This window comes from Hippocampus comes, unplaced genomic scaffold, assembly GCF_001891065.2.
Source record: "Hippocampus comes isolate QL1 unplaced genomic scaffold, H_comes_QL1_v1.1 scaffold388, whole genome shotgun sequence".
NCBI classification, from domain to species: Eukaryota; Metazoa; Chordata; class Actinopteri; order Syngnathiformes; family Syngnathidae; genus Hippocampus; species Hippocampus comes.
This window is the reverse complement of record NW_017804840.1, coordinates 203,979-217,621: the sequence shown is the minus strand read 5'-3', so window position 1 is coordinate 217,621 and position 13,643 is coordinate 203,979. Positions and strand designations below refer to the sequence as shown.

Genomic DNA, 13,643 nt, shown 5'->3' with positions numbered 1-13,643 from the left:
CCACTCAAGCTAAGCGAGCCTCAGCAGTAGATAGTCTGCTGCTCTCTGCTGTGCGTGCTTCAGCGCGAACATGTACGCAAGCGCGTCTTTGATTTCAACCAATCAGCGCCGACGCAAATGACGTCCCACACGACAACAGTTAAGCTAAGTTAGCCGAGACGACACTCGAAGTCAGACGGACACGATTTTCTGCCAATCTGTGTTTTTCGCTTTTTGGCCAAATACATTTTTTACGACAACTTTCTTGTCCACGGCATCTTTTATTCGTTCCACTGGGGTTTAGCAGGTGTGTTTATAAAGAGACGAAAAATGTTTGGGGACTAACCCCCACGTTCTAGTTGAGATGGTATAACCCAAGAGGCAAAATGACGCTTGCTACTGTTGTTGCGAGTTGCCATTCGTTCTACTAAACCATTAGTCAAACGCCATCATGTCTTCTGTCGTTATTACATAAACAAAAATCTCTTTACTGTTACTAGTGTTAGTGCCTCAATATGGCTACGCTCGTGAAAGCAATACAACGAACTCAAACGCGTCTTCGTTCAATGTTGTCAACTAATATCCGGATTAATTTTATGCAAATTTTCCTCAATTCTCCGGAGAAATTTTCATAAAAATTTGAAAAACCCGGAATTCCGGGAAAATCCGGAGGACTTTCATCTCTGTGAATAGAAAACAAGTTGTTTTTGCATCCCTAAAAATACACAACTACTCACTAGGCCTTCATAGCTGCTTGCAGCTGGAGTTATGTTGACATTTTAAGGTGTATTCATTATTCCTCAGGGGTCCTTATTTGGTAGTCCACCTGTACTACTTTGTATTGTTCTACATTTGTTGTGCCGTTGAATAAAAAAATGTTTGAAATAAATGAAAAACACAGGTTCATAAAATGTCTAATTACTTATTTTTGTTGCCAGTAGCAATGCTTTAAAACTGGCAATTTAAAAGCAATGATTTTTTTTTTTTTTTTTTTTTTTACAGCGAGCCCAACATGGAACATGGACCCTAATCATTTCTACAAAAACAACTGAGATTTTGCAGTGGTCGCCTGCTTTGGCCCTAAAAACAAAGCAGAGAGGCATTAAATTCTAACATACTTGCGGTATAGGTTTAGCTGTCAGGATGCCGAAACACCGGGTGCTGTCCTCTGGTGGGTAGAGCTTCCTTCGGCGGAAGTTGAGCTCATCCGGGAGTGGCGTGGTGAGAACCATCCCAATGACATATAGGTAGTAAGTATGCTGGGGGGTAGCAAAACTGTCCTGCAGACACTCGGGGATCTGAAGACCATAAAGAAGGGACAAAGAATTGTCAATGTCATGCCAAATCATGTAACAATCACCACTTCCCCTCACAAACTAGTGAACCACTAACACATTTTATGGAATTTGGAATTTATGGAATTTTATGCTCGAGATGATCAATCGTTGAGTATATCACACTGCACATGATACGATGCTATGAGACACTAAATTTGTCTGCAACATGTCTGTCGGTTCAAATACGGGCTACATTTTTGTCGTCTGATGTCGGGAGTTTTTATTTTGAAATTGGCCCTCGGAAGCAATCCTAAAGCCAAAATAACATACAGGTAATATGTGAAGGAATGTTCAGTTGTAGGGTGTGGGATGCTGAAATTGAAAGCATAATATCTGTACCATTGGAAATAAATGGGGACATTTTTAATGTAAAACATGAAATTGGGAAAAATGGCAAGTATGAGGAATGAGAAAAATTTGTATGCTGGAAGGCGTGAATATTTGGAGTAGGGTGAAATTGGAACCACATAAATCGGATTTATTACATGGGAGTTACCTCAGCCTTCACACTTACTTGCCTATGAAATGCGAGCCTGAGAGTTGAAGCTGGCTAACGTCGGAGTTTGCACATCCATTTTTTCTACACTACGTACCTGTATCCATCCAGAGATGGTTTATTGGGTTAGTTTGCACAGTATAAAAAGAGTTGGAGGCAACTGTTATTTATTTTAAGTTAAGCTGCACGTTCATTGAGCGTTCATATGTCACCCACTAGTGCGTGCGCACACCTCGCTGGTTCTGTGGACAAATAAATCACTTTTGTGCTCCAAATTTCCTCTTTTGTGCTCATAATTGTCACATAAATCACACTGTAGCCTCTCTCTACATGATGAAGGGGTTTAGGTTTGCTTCCGTAATTTTTTCCTAACGAACATTTCTATTGATATCGATCAAGTGATTACCGCGATACATATGGAAAATGAATTATTTTCAAACTCTAGTTCATCCTAATAATTCCCTCACAGCTTTTGGGTAGCACTGTCGCCTCTTTGTCGAGCCAGGCCGGCCAGGAACGCTGGTTTCCTCCTCATCGTGAAGGTCCAGCTCTTCCTCATACTTTACGGTTTCCTTCCCGACTGGCATCAAATGATCATCGAGCTCACCTTGGAAAGTCGGTTGTAAAGCATAAAATAAGGGAATAACAAGTGCTGATAACAAAGGAGGACTATGGTTTCCATACTGTACCTATTCGATGGAGTTTCTCACAACAAAGTAGTGCAACTGCTTTCTCTGCCAATCTGGCACAATTCATTTTTGGACCCTGTGAAGAAGAATGTCTGAAAAAATTATTTGCTTGCTACAACACTTGTTTAGGGATGTTATAGTTTATTCCATACCTTAACAGGCACTCTCAGAGGGGAGTTGATGGGTAAAGCAAGTGTAGACTGGAATTTTCCATCCTGCGTTTCAACTGTTTTACACTTGGGAGCCAAGTGAGTAAAGGGGTCACTGGGCAGGCGAGCACAGTACCTGAGCCATTTCAACAAAACAATTTATTTTTCAAAATGGCTGTTTGCATGGGTTCATTTTTGGAAACAATGCAACCACAGATGAAGCATACCTGTTAATGTGACCAATGGCAGTATTGATGGTGACCCGGGGACCTCCATCCTCAGACTGAAGCACATATGGAGGAAGGATGTTGTCATCATCCAACACCTGCTCTCCTTCAAACTCACCAACCTCCACAGATTTGGAGCACTTGTTCCTCAAGATCTGCTCGGAAGAAACATAATCATCATCATTCTACTCCCACCTTTTAAAATTATTTATTTATTTTTAATTGTAATTTCATTTTTTATTTGTTCATTTTATTTAAGGATGTGTGATATTTTTTTTTTGTTAAAGATGTGGTTACGGAAGACTTGCAGATAGCAGAAGTTAAAGCAGAAAATGTAGAGGAGAGGGAGAGATGAAAGACAATTCACAATGTCAAGGGTAAAGCTGAAAGGGAAAGAAGACTCTCGTCTCCCCCTTCTCGAGCAGTAGCTTCATTGCGGGGGGGAGGTTTGCGTGGCCAAATCTTCCTAGGGGCTAAGTGCTCAGTATGAGATGTGCGGTCAGGTTAGGCAAGTGAGGTAGTGCTGCGCCCCGCTGGCCGTTCATAGACAAATAGTGCCCTCCATAATTGGCACACCCGGTTCAGATTTGTTAAAAGCCTCCCCCAATTTTTTTTTTAATTGCAGAAGCACACTGATATGTGCGCGAGTGCATGGTTGGGCACCCATGAGCATGCATGCATGCGTGTGTGTGTGTGTGTGTGTGTGTGTGCATGTGTATGTGTTTGTGTGTGTGTGTGTGTGTGTGTGTGTGTGTGTGTGTGTGTGTATGTGTGTGTGTGTTGTGTGTGTGTGTGGGCGTGTGCGTGTGCGTGTGTGCGTGTGCTTGTGCGTGTGTGCATGTGTGCATGTGTGTGCGCGTGCGAGTAAAAGATGCCCATGTGTCTGATGTGGCTCTTTGCAGTAACACGGTAAAAAAATTGGCTCTTAGTCTGACTGGTTGGCCACCCTGTCATGATCATTCAGCCCTCATTCCAATATTTTTGCTCACTTGCATGATTTCAAACAAAAGGTGCTCTGTTGTGAGTTGTTCAACACATCTAGATGTAAATACACAAATAGATGGACTTCTGAACTTCTGTTGTATATTTATCTTTTGATCTGAAACCCAAATATCTTCAGTGCACACAACAAACAAAAGAATTGACCATGCAATTCTAACACTTTTAAAGGGAACACACGCACACACACACCTTCCAAATAATTGTGCATGCAGTGAATGTGTGTGTGTGTGTGTGTGTGTGTGTGTGTATATATATGTATATCTATCTATCTATCTATCTAGATATAGATATTCTTCGCAGAGGATCAATACCATATGCCTGTATATGTGTGCGTGTGTGTATATGTATACACACACACACACACACACACACACACACGCATACAAAACACATGGAATGTGAGTGAAGGATTAAATTTTTTTTTCCCCCTCCCTTAAAGCTGACAGCGGAATTAGCAGCATTAAGTGGAATCAGTGTCTTTCAAGTGATAATAATGTGTCAGGGAGCTGTTAAAATGTCCTTATCTTGTAATTAAAATTTAAAGCAATTTTTTGGGGTTTTTTTTCCACAAAGTTAACAAAGGAACACACTGAAAGTACAGTATATCTAAAGTTGAGTGATGCCTTGAGATACAAGTGCCCCAACTTACAAGTTGTTCAAGAGCTACATCAAGTCTGATCGCGCTTTCCCTCATTGTCACTTCTGGTACCTGAAGTCTCACGAGGCGATGCTGAAGTTTTTGTGCAATAATTTTTTTTTTTCCCCATTAACTTCCAAAACTTTTAGTTGGCGTTTTGTTCTGCCTTTAATGTATTCGATCTGAAGTGTTGTAAAGCTAAAGTTATGGAACATAGGCAACTTCATCACACACTCACCCACCACAGGGATGCATTTGACCTTTAATTCTCCCTTGTTTTCCTGCTTGACAGGACAGCGAGAATGAAGGCTGACTCGGGCCACTGCACCCCCCCTGTCCCCCTCCCACGCCCCACCCCTCCGGCGCACAGGAAGCGCTGCTAGGCCCGTGTTGTCTCATCGATCCCAAGCATGCATGGACGGGCGCACGCAGACTTGCAGACACAGACAATGTGGGGGCAGGATAATAATGCTCATTTCTCTGAAGCTGTGGGAGGACTTGTTCCCTGTGATTGGTTCATTTATCCACATGCATCGTGGGAGGTAGAGCTGTAGCAGGCATATATAATTTTTTATTTTTTTTTTTTCTGGCGTGGAAATTTGTAAGAAGTAATTATGCCAGAAAGCGTGCTCACTTTTGCGAAAATGCTGCATTTAATGTCGGTGGCGGAGTTGACGGAAAGGTCTTTGCTTTTATGTGTGGTACCTGGTGCGTGTGTGTGTCTGTGTGCGCGCAAGAGAGACTTATTTTCCAGTTCAGTTAGAGTGCGAGGCACAAGTTGGCAGATTGCCGAATGCGGGTTCTACACTCACTCAGCAGAGTCGCAAATGGCAAAGTCACTCTGCGTCTCAAAGCGTTCACAGCATCGTGATTCTGCTTTTCATTCTTTTTTGAGAAGGAGAGAGGGAACGAAGGAGGTGAGCATATATATATATATATATATATATATATGTGTGTGTGTGTGTGTGTGTGTGGGGAGAGAGAGATATATAATGTGTGGGGAGAGAGAGAGAGAGAGAGAGAGAGAGAGAGAGAATATCTGACCTTTTCTATCGCCTTGTAGGTGCCGAGGTCATTTTCAAAGCATTTGGTCTTGTCACTATCAGCCAACATAACATAGTTGGAGACAGGAGCTCGAGCTCTGCCTTTGGACTGGACATATGATCTGTATTCAGTTGGCAAGTCAAACCGCACCACCAAGTTACACTTGGGAATGTCCACACCTTCCTCCACAATGCTCGTGGCAATCAGCAGGTTGGTTTCATGAGCTCGGAATTTACGGAGAACCTAGAGGAGAAAGATGGAAGTCAATTAATACAATGGGTACATATTGATGGATAATGTGTAAAAGACAACCGATTTTTGAACGATACGCGTGATCAAAACAAGAAACCAATAGGAACCCTGCTCTGGCTAAAAGTTCCTCATGGGTCGAAAAATACAGATTGAGATCTTCATTTTTTAAATTCTATATTTAATTTCCTTATTGTAATTGCTGTCACAAAAATTGTGACAGTAATTGAAACCCCTAGTTTTGAGAAAAATATGTTTAGAGCTTTTGTTTCGTATCTCAATGTTTCAAAAGTCCAGAGCAACCAGTACCGAGGGAAAAAGATGGTGACCCCAAACTGTTGGCAACTGTTGAAAGACCACTGAAAAGTACATTCCAACAGCAGGGAAGGACATCATATGAGATTTTTAATCCTTTAAAAACTGAGTAAGTTTGACCTCTCAGCAGATGAAACATGCCAAAAATTGTGATTCCGCCTCAACTGAAAAAAACAACCTTGAACATCCCATTCATCTTACAATTCACATTTTAAAGCACGATTTCTGCAAAGAACGTACTGAACATGGAAACAAAAATCAGTCAAACAAACACAAAGACAGTTAAAAAGAAGAAAACAATTACACAAATAGAGCAAAACCCCCCAAAACACTAAAATAATGCAGTGTCTCATTATGAGTCAAAAGCCATCGACTAGACATGTGTTTTCAGAGTTTTTATGAGTTTTAAAAATGGACAGAGAAGGGGCTTGCTGAACATTTAATGTTAGGTCATTCCAAGGGGAGGGACAAGCAAACCGAAAAGGCTCAATCCCCTCTGAACCTCTGTTGAACTCTCAGTACCTGCACTAGCGTCTATATGTCCAAATATTTATGGGCTTGACAACAGATATGACTGTCATCTATCTGCATCACAGTCAAAGGAAATACCATGCTTCTTGAGATGAAACCCAGGAACAGCAAATGTAATGAAAACAGCAAGGGCCCCAAAATGGAAACCTGTGGAACATCATAAAACAGAGAAGCAGAGCGGGACTCGTAGAAACTAAGGCTAACACAAAAGGTTGTGTCAGCCCATCAGTATATAAACCCCTCGAGAGCACTACCACGAGTACCCGCACATTTTTTTTTTTTTTTTTAATGGAGCCACTAAATCCAGTATAGTAGAGCAGCATAAGTGGAACCAAGATCTAAGTTCCTCTGTGTTTTAAAATGGAACGCATAGATCATCAAAGGCAGCAGCAGGAGGTTAAAAAAATCCTCCAGCTCCACTCAGGAGCAGCAGATTAAAACAGCAGTGTAGGAAAAGTAATTATCAAAGAATACATCCATATGATCAGAAATCATATTGTCCAAGACTCAAATTTGACACTGGTAGAACATATGCAAGATAATGTATACCTTGGTATAAAGTATGTCTTTGTTTACAGTACGTGTTAAGAAAGTCACACACTGCTTTAAAGGGGTTAAAGGAGAGGTGGCCATTACGTCGATCGCGGTCGACCGGTGCCTCGCGGACTGGTCCCAATCGATCGCGAGGGGTGTAGAGGAGAAAAAAAGAAAAAACATTTGTATGTCTCTGTACATGTTAGTAATATATTTTTTGTGTTAATGCAAACTGCACCCTAATCATCCTATCAGTCTCACTTTCATAAAAAGTATTGAAAAAGTTAAATAAAATATAGCAGGTCATCTTTAACCTACGGTGGCCTGTGACCTGCGTCACCGAAAGTTGTTAGCACTCAGCAGTCTGCAATTGCAGCTTGTGATCAGAGCTGTTGCGCAATATCTTTTATCGTTATCATTATTCTCATTCAGAGTTTGTTTCATGTACAATTCACAGAGGGCACTGGCAAAGAATGGCAATCTGGAGGACCAAGAAAAGCATTTTAAAACGGTACTCGTGAGCTACGATCGTTAACAGGCTGCAAAAGTGCGTTGCATGTCTCCGCGGACAGCTGTTGCTCTTCATGGCATGCGTGTGCACGGCAACAGGTCGATCGCGGGAGGTTGGTTGATCGAAAAGTAGATCTTGGGTCAAAAAAGTTTGACCACCCCTGGGTTAAAGGCTTAAAAAGTCCTTCGCCAATGGCTTGACAGGACAACACACATGAATATTGAAAGCCCTCCTGAAGAGCATATGATCAATACTTCAGCATGTTTTTGATAAGATTTGAAAAGCCATAAAAAAATTCCTTATTATTGTAATTGAGAGGATGGGAATTGACAGCGCACAGCACAGGGATAGCTCAGCCCACTTCAAAGCTGGTGATCAATGTGGCGAATATACACCATTTACTAGGTATGAGCATCCCTCCATATTGCTGTTGTTTTACATACACGTCATTGAATTTTTCAGATACCTCTCCAAAAAAAGAAAACACATGGTGTTTTGATATACAGTAATCCCTCATTTATCGCGGGGGTTACGTTCCAAAAAGAACCAGTGATAAGTGAAATCCGTGAAGTAGGATTTATTAAAAAAAGCCAAAAAATGTGAGAGGAACGCAATTTCAAATGTGCTCACATACAGCACATTTGACAATAGTACAAATTGTACTTGGTATTTGATAGTCAGCTTTATTTTTTACAGTTATTATACAAAACTGAACTGTGTATACAATGCAGAGGCGATTGCTCTAAGACTGCAAGGGAAGCTCAGCTTCCTCTAAAATGTCAAAAAGTAAGTGATCAAATATATGTGTGTATGTACAATTGTGTGTACATATCATTGACTAAATATGTGCCACAACGCGCTCAACTTGTGTTCCGAATCAGCTTCTTATTACTGGTTACGACGCGACTCTCTTCTCATTCATTCTCGCAGCTTCACTGTGCTTTAAACTGTGTGGACGCTGAGCGTCGAACGCACGGACGCTGGGCGTCTAGAGAGTTCAGTGTAGGTCAATTTTAGAGAGGTTGTATATGAGTACAAAATTCAGCCCACAGAAATACAGAGGAGCTTCTGCATGAGCATCGCTGATGATGACAGTGTTATTTATATATTTAATTTACATATTGATAAAACCGGCGGTCCAGTGGTTACCGCGTCAACCTTACAGTGCACAGATGCAGGGTTCGATTCCGGCTCCGGCCTCCCTGTGTGGAGTTTGCATGTTCTCTCTGTGCATGCTTGGGTTTCCTCTGGGCACTCCCGCATTCCAAAAACATGCATGGCAGGTTAATGGAACACTCTAAATTGTCCCTAAATTGTCTCTGTGTGCCTTGCGATTGGCTGGCAACCGGTTCAGGGTGCCCCCCGCCTACTGCCCAAAGACAGCTAGGACAGGCTCCAGCATCCCCCGGCGGCCCTTGTGAGGAAAAAGTGGATCTGAAAATGGTGGATGGATGGATATCGATAAATAGTTATTGTTAAGTGCCATATTGTACGATAGAGGTTTGGAGTTCTTGAGGTCATGTCATGGAAGATAATTTTTCTTTGGATAATATATTCAAATTCGTGAAATGCCATTTTTTTTCATGCTACACATCGGCGGGTCAGAGGACTTGTAAGGGAGACTATACAGACAATTGTCTGTGAATCTTCAAAGGTGTTTTTAGTAACACACTCTGCAGCATGAACTGAGCCATTTTTTTGGAGGGGAGGGGTACATATTACGATGTTATGGCGTTATTAAGAGGTGAATTAGATCACCAGATACCCATTGAAGGTCCAGATCCAAAACTCACCACCTATCACTGAATTTTAGAGCCTCCTTTAAAGCTCTCACAACATATGAATATTTTGCACCTCATTCACCCTTCCAAGGTTCATTTATCAGGCTGACAAGTGCAAAATTCTGGGAACCAGGCTGGCCAAGATGGGATGGTCAGGAATGCTGTGAAGGGGTGGCTCCATTTTGCACCGTCCACGTCCACCGCTCTACTCACGAGCTTGCAATTGCGGGCTGAGCCTCATTAAGATGGAAAAACTCATCCCATCAATTCAGGTGTGACGCACCTGTCAAGTGTCAAAGTATGTGAGTCCAGGCCTGAAGAAATGCAAACATATTTTTCATTGTATTTGGAGCACCACCTACTGAATGAAGGAAATGTTTTATCCTTGGCCGTTTCTCTCCTTGAGGGTTAACCAGATGTACCTTATATTTCCTGGGAAGAGTGTTTAGACCAGGGGTGCCCAAACTTTTTGGACCTCAGATCGACTTTTCGACCAACCTCCCGGAATCACCCCTTACCGCGCACGCGCACCCACGCCATGATGAGCAACAGCCTGACACGGAGGCATACAATGCACCTTTGCAGCTTGTGAACTATCTAGATAGCTCACACGTACCATTTTAAAGTGCTTCCCTGGGCCCTCTAGATTCCTATTCTTTGCCCGTGCCCTCGGTGAATTGTACACGAAGCAAACTCTGAATGAGAATAAAGACGATAAAAGATGTAGCGCAACAGCTCCGATCACAAGCTGCAATTGTAGATTGCTGAGCGCAAACAACTTCCGGTGACGTTGATCGCGCGCCAACATAGGTTAATGATTTACCTGCTTTATTTTATTTTATTTTTAAAATATTTTTTTGTGAAAATGGGACTGATAGGATGATTAGGGTGCAGCGTACATTAACACAAAAAATATATTACTAACATGTACAAAGACACACAAATGTTTTTTTTTTTCTTCTCCTCTACACCCCTTGGATACACTTGGGACCTGTCCTAGATCTACCGGTCGATCAGGATCGACGTAATGGGCACCCCTGGTTTAGACCTTCATGATGTGAAATGAAGTCAAACGCTGTTGCCGTGGCAATGTACTGTTTGCCAACAGTACAATGCAAATTTTCAGGGTCCAAACATGCTTGAAAACCCAGGAAATATTTCAAACACACCAGGCTTGGCAAAGTCATCAATACTTTATCAGGTTTTTTTTTTTTTTTTTTTTGGTGAAGAAAAAAATGAGTGGACAGTTTTGGCTGTCTCTTCAGCATTTGCCTGAGCTGTCAGTGTCATGGCTTCCTTGTGAAAGCTGACGGGATCAGGAAATATTCAAAATAAGGCTACCTGGTCAAGGCTGTGAACCAACTCCCCGCCGCTGCCATCGTTAAAGCGTGTGCATGGTCACACCTGAGTGGGTTTTTTTTTCTTTTCTTTTTTTTACTTGAGATTCATTTTATGAGATTACTCGATTCCAAATATGGATACTTATGAAATTAATTGGTTCTGTAAGAAATTTCCTAACCAGAACATTTTTTAAGTAGAGACACGTTTTCTATGTAAATGCCCTAATCCGTTCCAAGGCCCCCCAAAAAGGCCCCCAAAATTTAACTTTTAATCTCATTTTTTTGCCCTCTTCAGTTCATGTTCTCTCTCAGGAGTGTTTTTTTTTGCCTGGGGTTTTATAAAGAACAGAACCAAAGACATTTGCTTTTGTTGGCTTTTACCAATCCTTTGAAAATGCATAGTGAGCGATTGCCCAACTGGTGAGCACTTTTTCTGGGTGATTCACATTTACATAAAACTATCGGAACACCTCATGGCCCGAGGGGCGAATGAGGAAGACGCTGCATAGACACATTTTTCTATTTACACACATTGACACATACGGTAGAAGTCCCTCTTAGCCAATGGGGTGCCAGGATAATGCTCGGTAATAGCCAATGGCAGAGCAGCTCTAAGTATGTTGCGTTCAGGAAACTCGGAGCTGCGAGGAGCAAGCCATACTGTATTTTTACCTTGCGTATCTTGAAATTTCCTGCGTAACAAGAGGCAATATTTTCCTCTTGAGATGTTTCGTAACTTGGAGAATTTCATATGAAGAGACCTTCGTAAGTAGAGGTACCACTGTATAAGGTTTTATTAAAGATTTAAGTAAAAATGTGAAGTCCAGCTGCTGTAGTCTTTGTCTCAAATATGTAAAGTTTAAGTACTGTTTACATATTTTAAATATGCTGGTTTCCACATATACTTACTCAAAAATTCCTAGGAGGGGGAGCCAACGCTCCATCGCGGTTTTCTCTTATCGCAGCAGGGTCCCGGTCCCCATTAACCGCAATAAGTGAGGGAACACTGTAATGTCTTTAAGTGGCACCTTTGTGTATTTGGCTGCACACTGCCAGCATTTTTAGACACAGTTAACACACCTGTCTTGACAGTGAAGATAAGCGCGACATACGCTTCATCATATTTCCTTGTCTTAGCTTTCGGGTGACTTTCTTTTGTCTCGTTATCTTCGTCTCACACCACCTTTCTTTTCATCTTGTCTCTTGAGGGTTTGTTTTCCTACACTTCATATCACATGCTCGGTGCAAAAAAAAATCCCAAAAAACCAAATGACACCATAGAGCTAATACTCCCTACGCACTCTCTGACATTGCGGGGGTCACTGCCAACTGCTGTCGTGGCTGTGCAATTACCCATTGGCAAAAAAAGCATGTTCCCCAGAGTCACACGCACTCCTCCCTGGCATCGCATCGTGCCCCACTATTTGAGAAAGGACTACACTAGATGGTGCTACAATAAAGGAATACAATACAATACAGCTTTATTTATATTGAGCCTTCACAATCGCTGCAGCTGTAATAAAGCCATGAGAACTGGTTACAAACACGGACATCAAACATAAATACAAATGGCATAACAAAACAATAAATGAAAGATAAAACTTCTGAAGACAATTGAGTCAACAAAATAAATTTCTTGTGGTAATTATAAGCCATGAAAACAGTCAAAACATAAATAAATAAAACCAATATCGTACTTGCAGTGACAATGTTTACACGATATTTGCTTTATTGTCAAAATAGTCGGCAAATTTCCATGTGAGACCAGTTGACCGTGACTTCGCACCGACTTCATCAATATCGTATGTGGAGCCTCAAAACCCCATACAGCAAAGTTTCCCAATCACTCTCACTGAGAGCCAAAATGTCCATGGCTGGATTTATTTTAAACTAATGACCTCCCTCAGTTGTGAACAGCCCAGCACTTTGCATTTTCCAATTTCCATGACCAAAAGGCAGCCAATTGCTTGGACCAGTTTGTTCACCATTCTTTACCATCCTGTAACCATTGTTCAGTAAATGTGGCAATTACTCTCTACTCGGTACTCAACTACTTTGAAAAGAAAATGATTTTGCTTTGCCTTTACATAAACAGTATGTTATTATAGATCGAGAAATAGGCAACGTTTTAGAACCAGTATACAGTATCTGATCACCCCATTGTGTGTTCAACAGGCTACAATTAGTAATTATATAACAGAAAATTATTTGCCCCTTCCTTCTTAGAAAGACGTGAAGTTTGTTTTTCATATCTTGCGGTGATTTAGTTGTTCACTTGAGTTGAACCACTACTGACTTACAGCCACCTCTCATCCTATCACAGATATTTACAATTGCCCTACTGTGCATGAATTGTCTGGTTATCCCTTCACATTTTCTGTTGGGTAAGAAGATTTATTTTAATAATTGATTAAGAATCAGCTTTATAAAATATAGTTAAAAAGACCATCCCTTTATTAAAAAACTGGGCATTATTTCGAATTGACAATGCAGAAACTGCAAAAACAAATGTGCTGCACGACTCCTACTAAAGTATGTTTTGTAAATGATACGATTTAACGTCTTCCAAGGATCATGGAAATTGTTACTCAGAAAACTCGTGTGTATTTACAAGAAAACTACTTGTATGGCCTTATATGTGGAACAAGTATATCACGAAAAGCACACACTTCTTTTGCTTCCCCCCCATTCCATGACAGTTATATTATTAAAAGATTATATTTTCTAACTAATGAACAGCAATCACATGTCTGTTGAACTGACCAACCAAAATAAAATTCGGAGATGGATCTCTTTTTTTTTTTTTTGAGGGGGGGGGGGGG

At 41.2% G+C, this 13,643-nt stretch overlaps 1 protein-coding gene across 2 annotated transcripts in view; it reads right to left on the bottom strand.

Moving 5' to 3' along the window:
* Nucleotides 1–13,643, bottom strand: part of dicer1 (dicer 1, ribonuclease type III) — a 103,479-nt gene that overhangs the window by 59,223 nt on the left and 30,613 nt on the right. For both annotated transcript variants that reach the window (XM_019869994.1, XM_019870003.1), the window contains exons 11-16: nt 5,561–5,803; nt 2,878–3,032; nt 2,654–2,786; nt 2,502–2,577; nt 2,280–2,419; nt 1,098–1,277 (exon numbers count right to left, since the gene is read on the bottom strand). In XM_019869994.1, the coding sequence (XP_019725553.1) occupies nt 1,098–1,277; nt 2,280–2,419; nt 2,502–2,577; nt 2,654–2,786; nt 2,878–3,032; nt 5,561–5,803 (927 nt within the window). The remainder of the gene's footprint in view (nt 1–1,097; nt 1,278–2,279; nt 2,420–2,501; nt 2,578–2,653; nt 2,787–2,877; nt 3,033–5,560; nt 5,804–13,643) is intronic.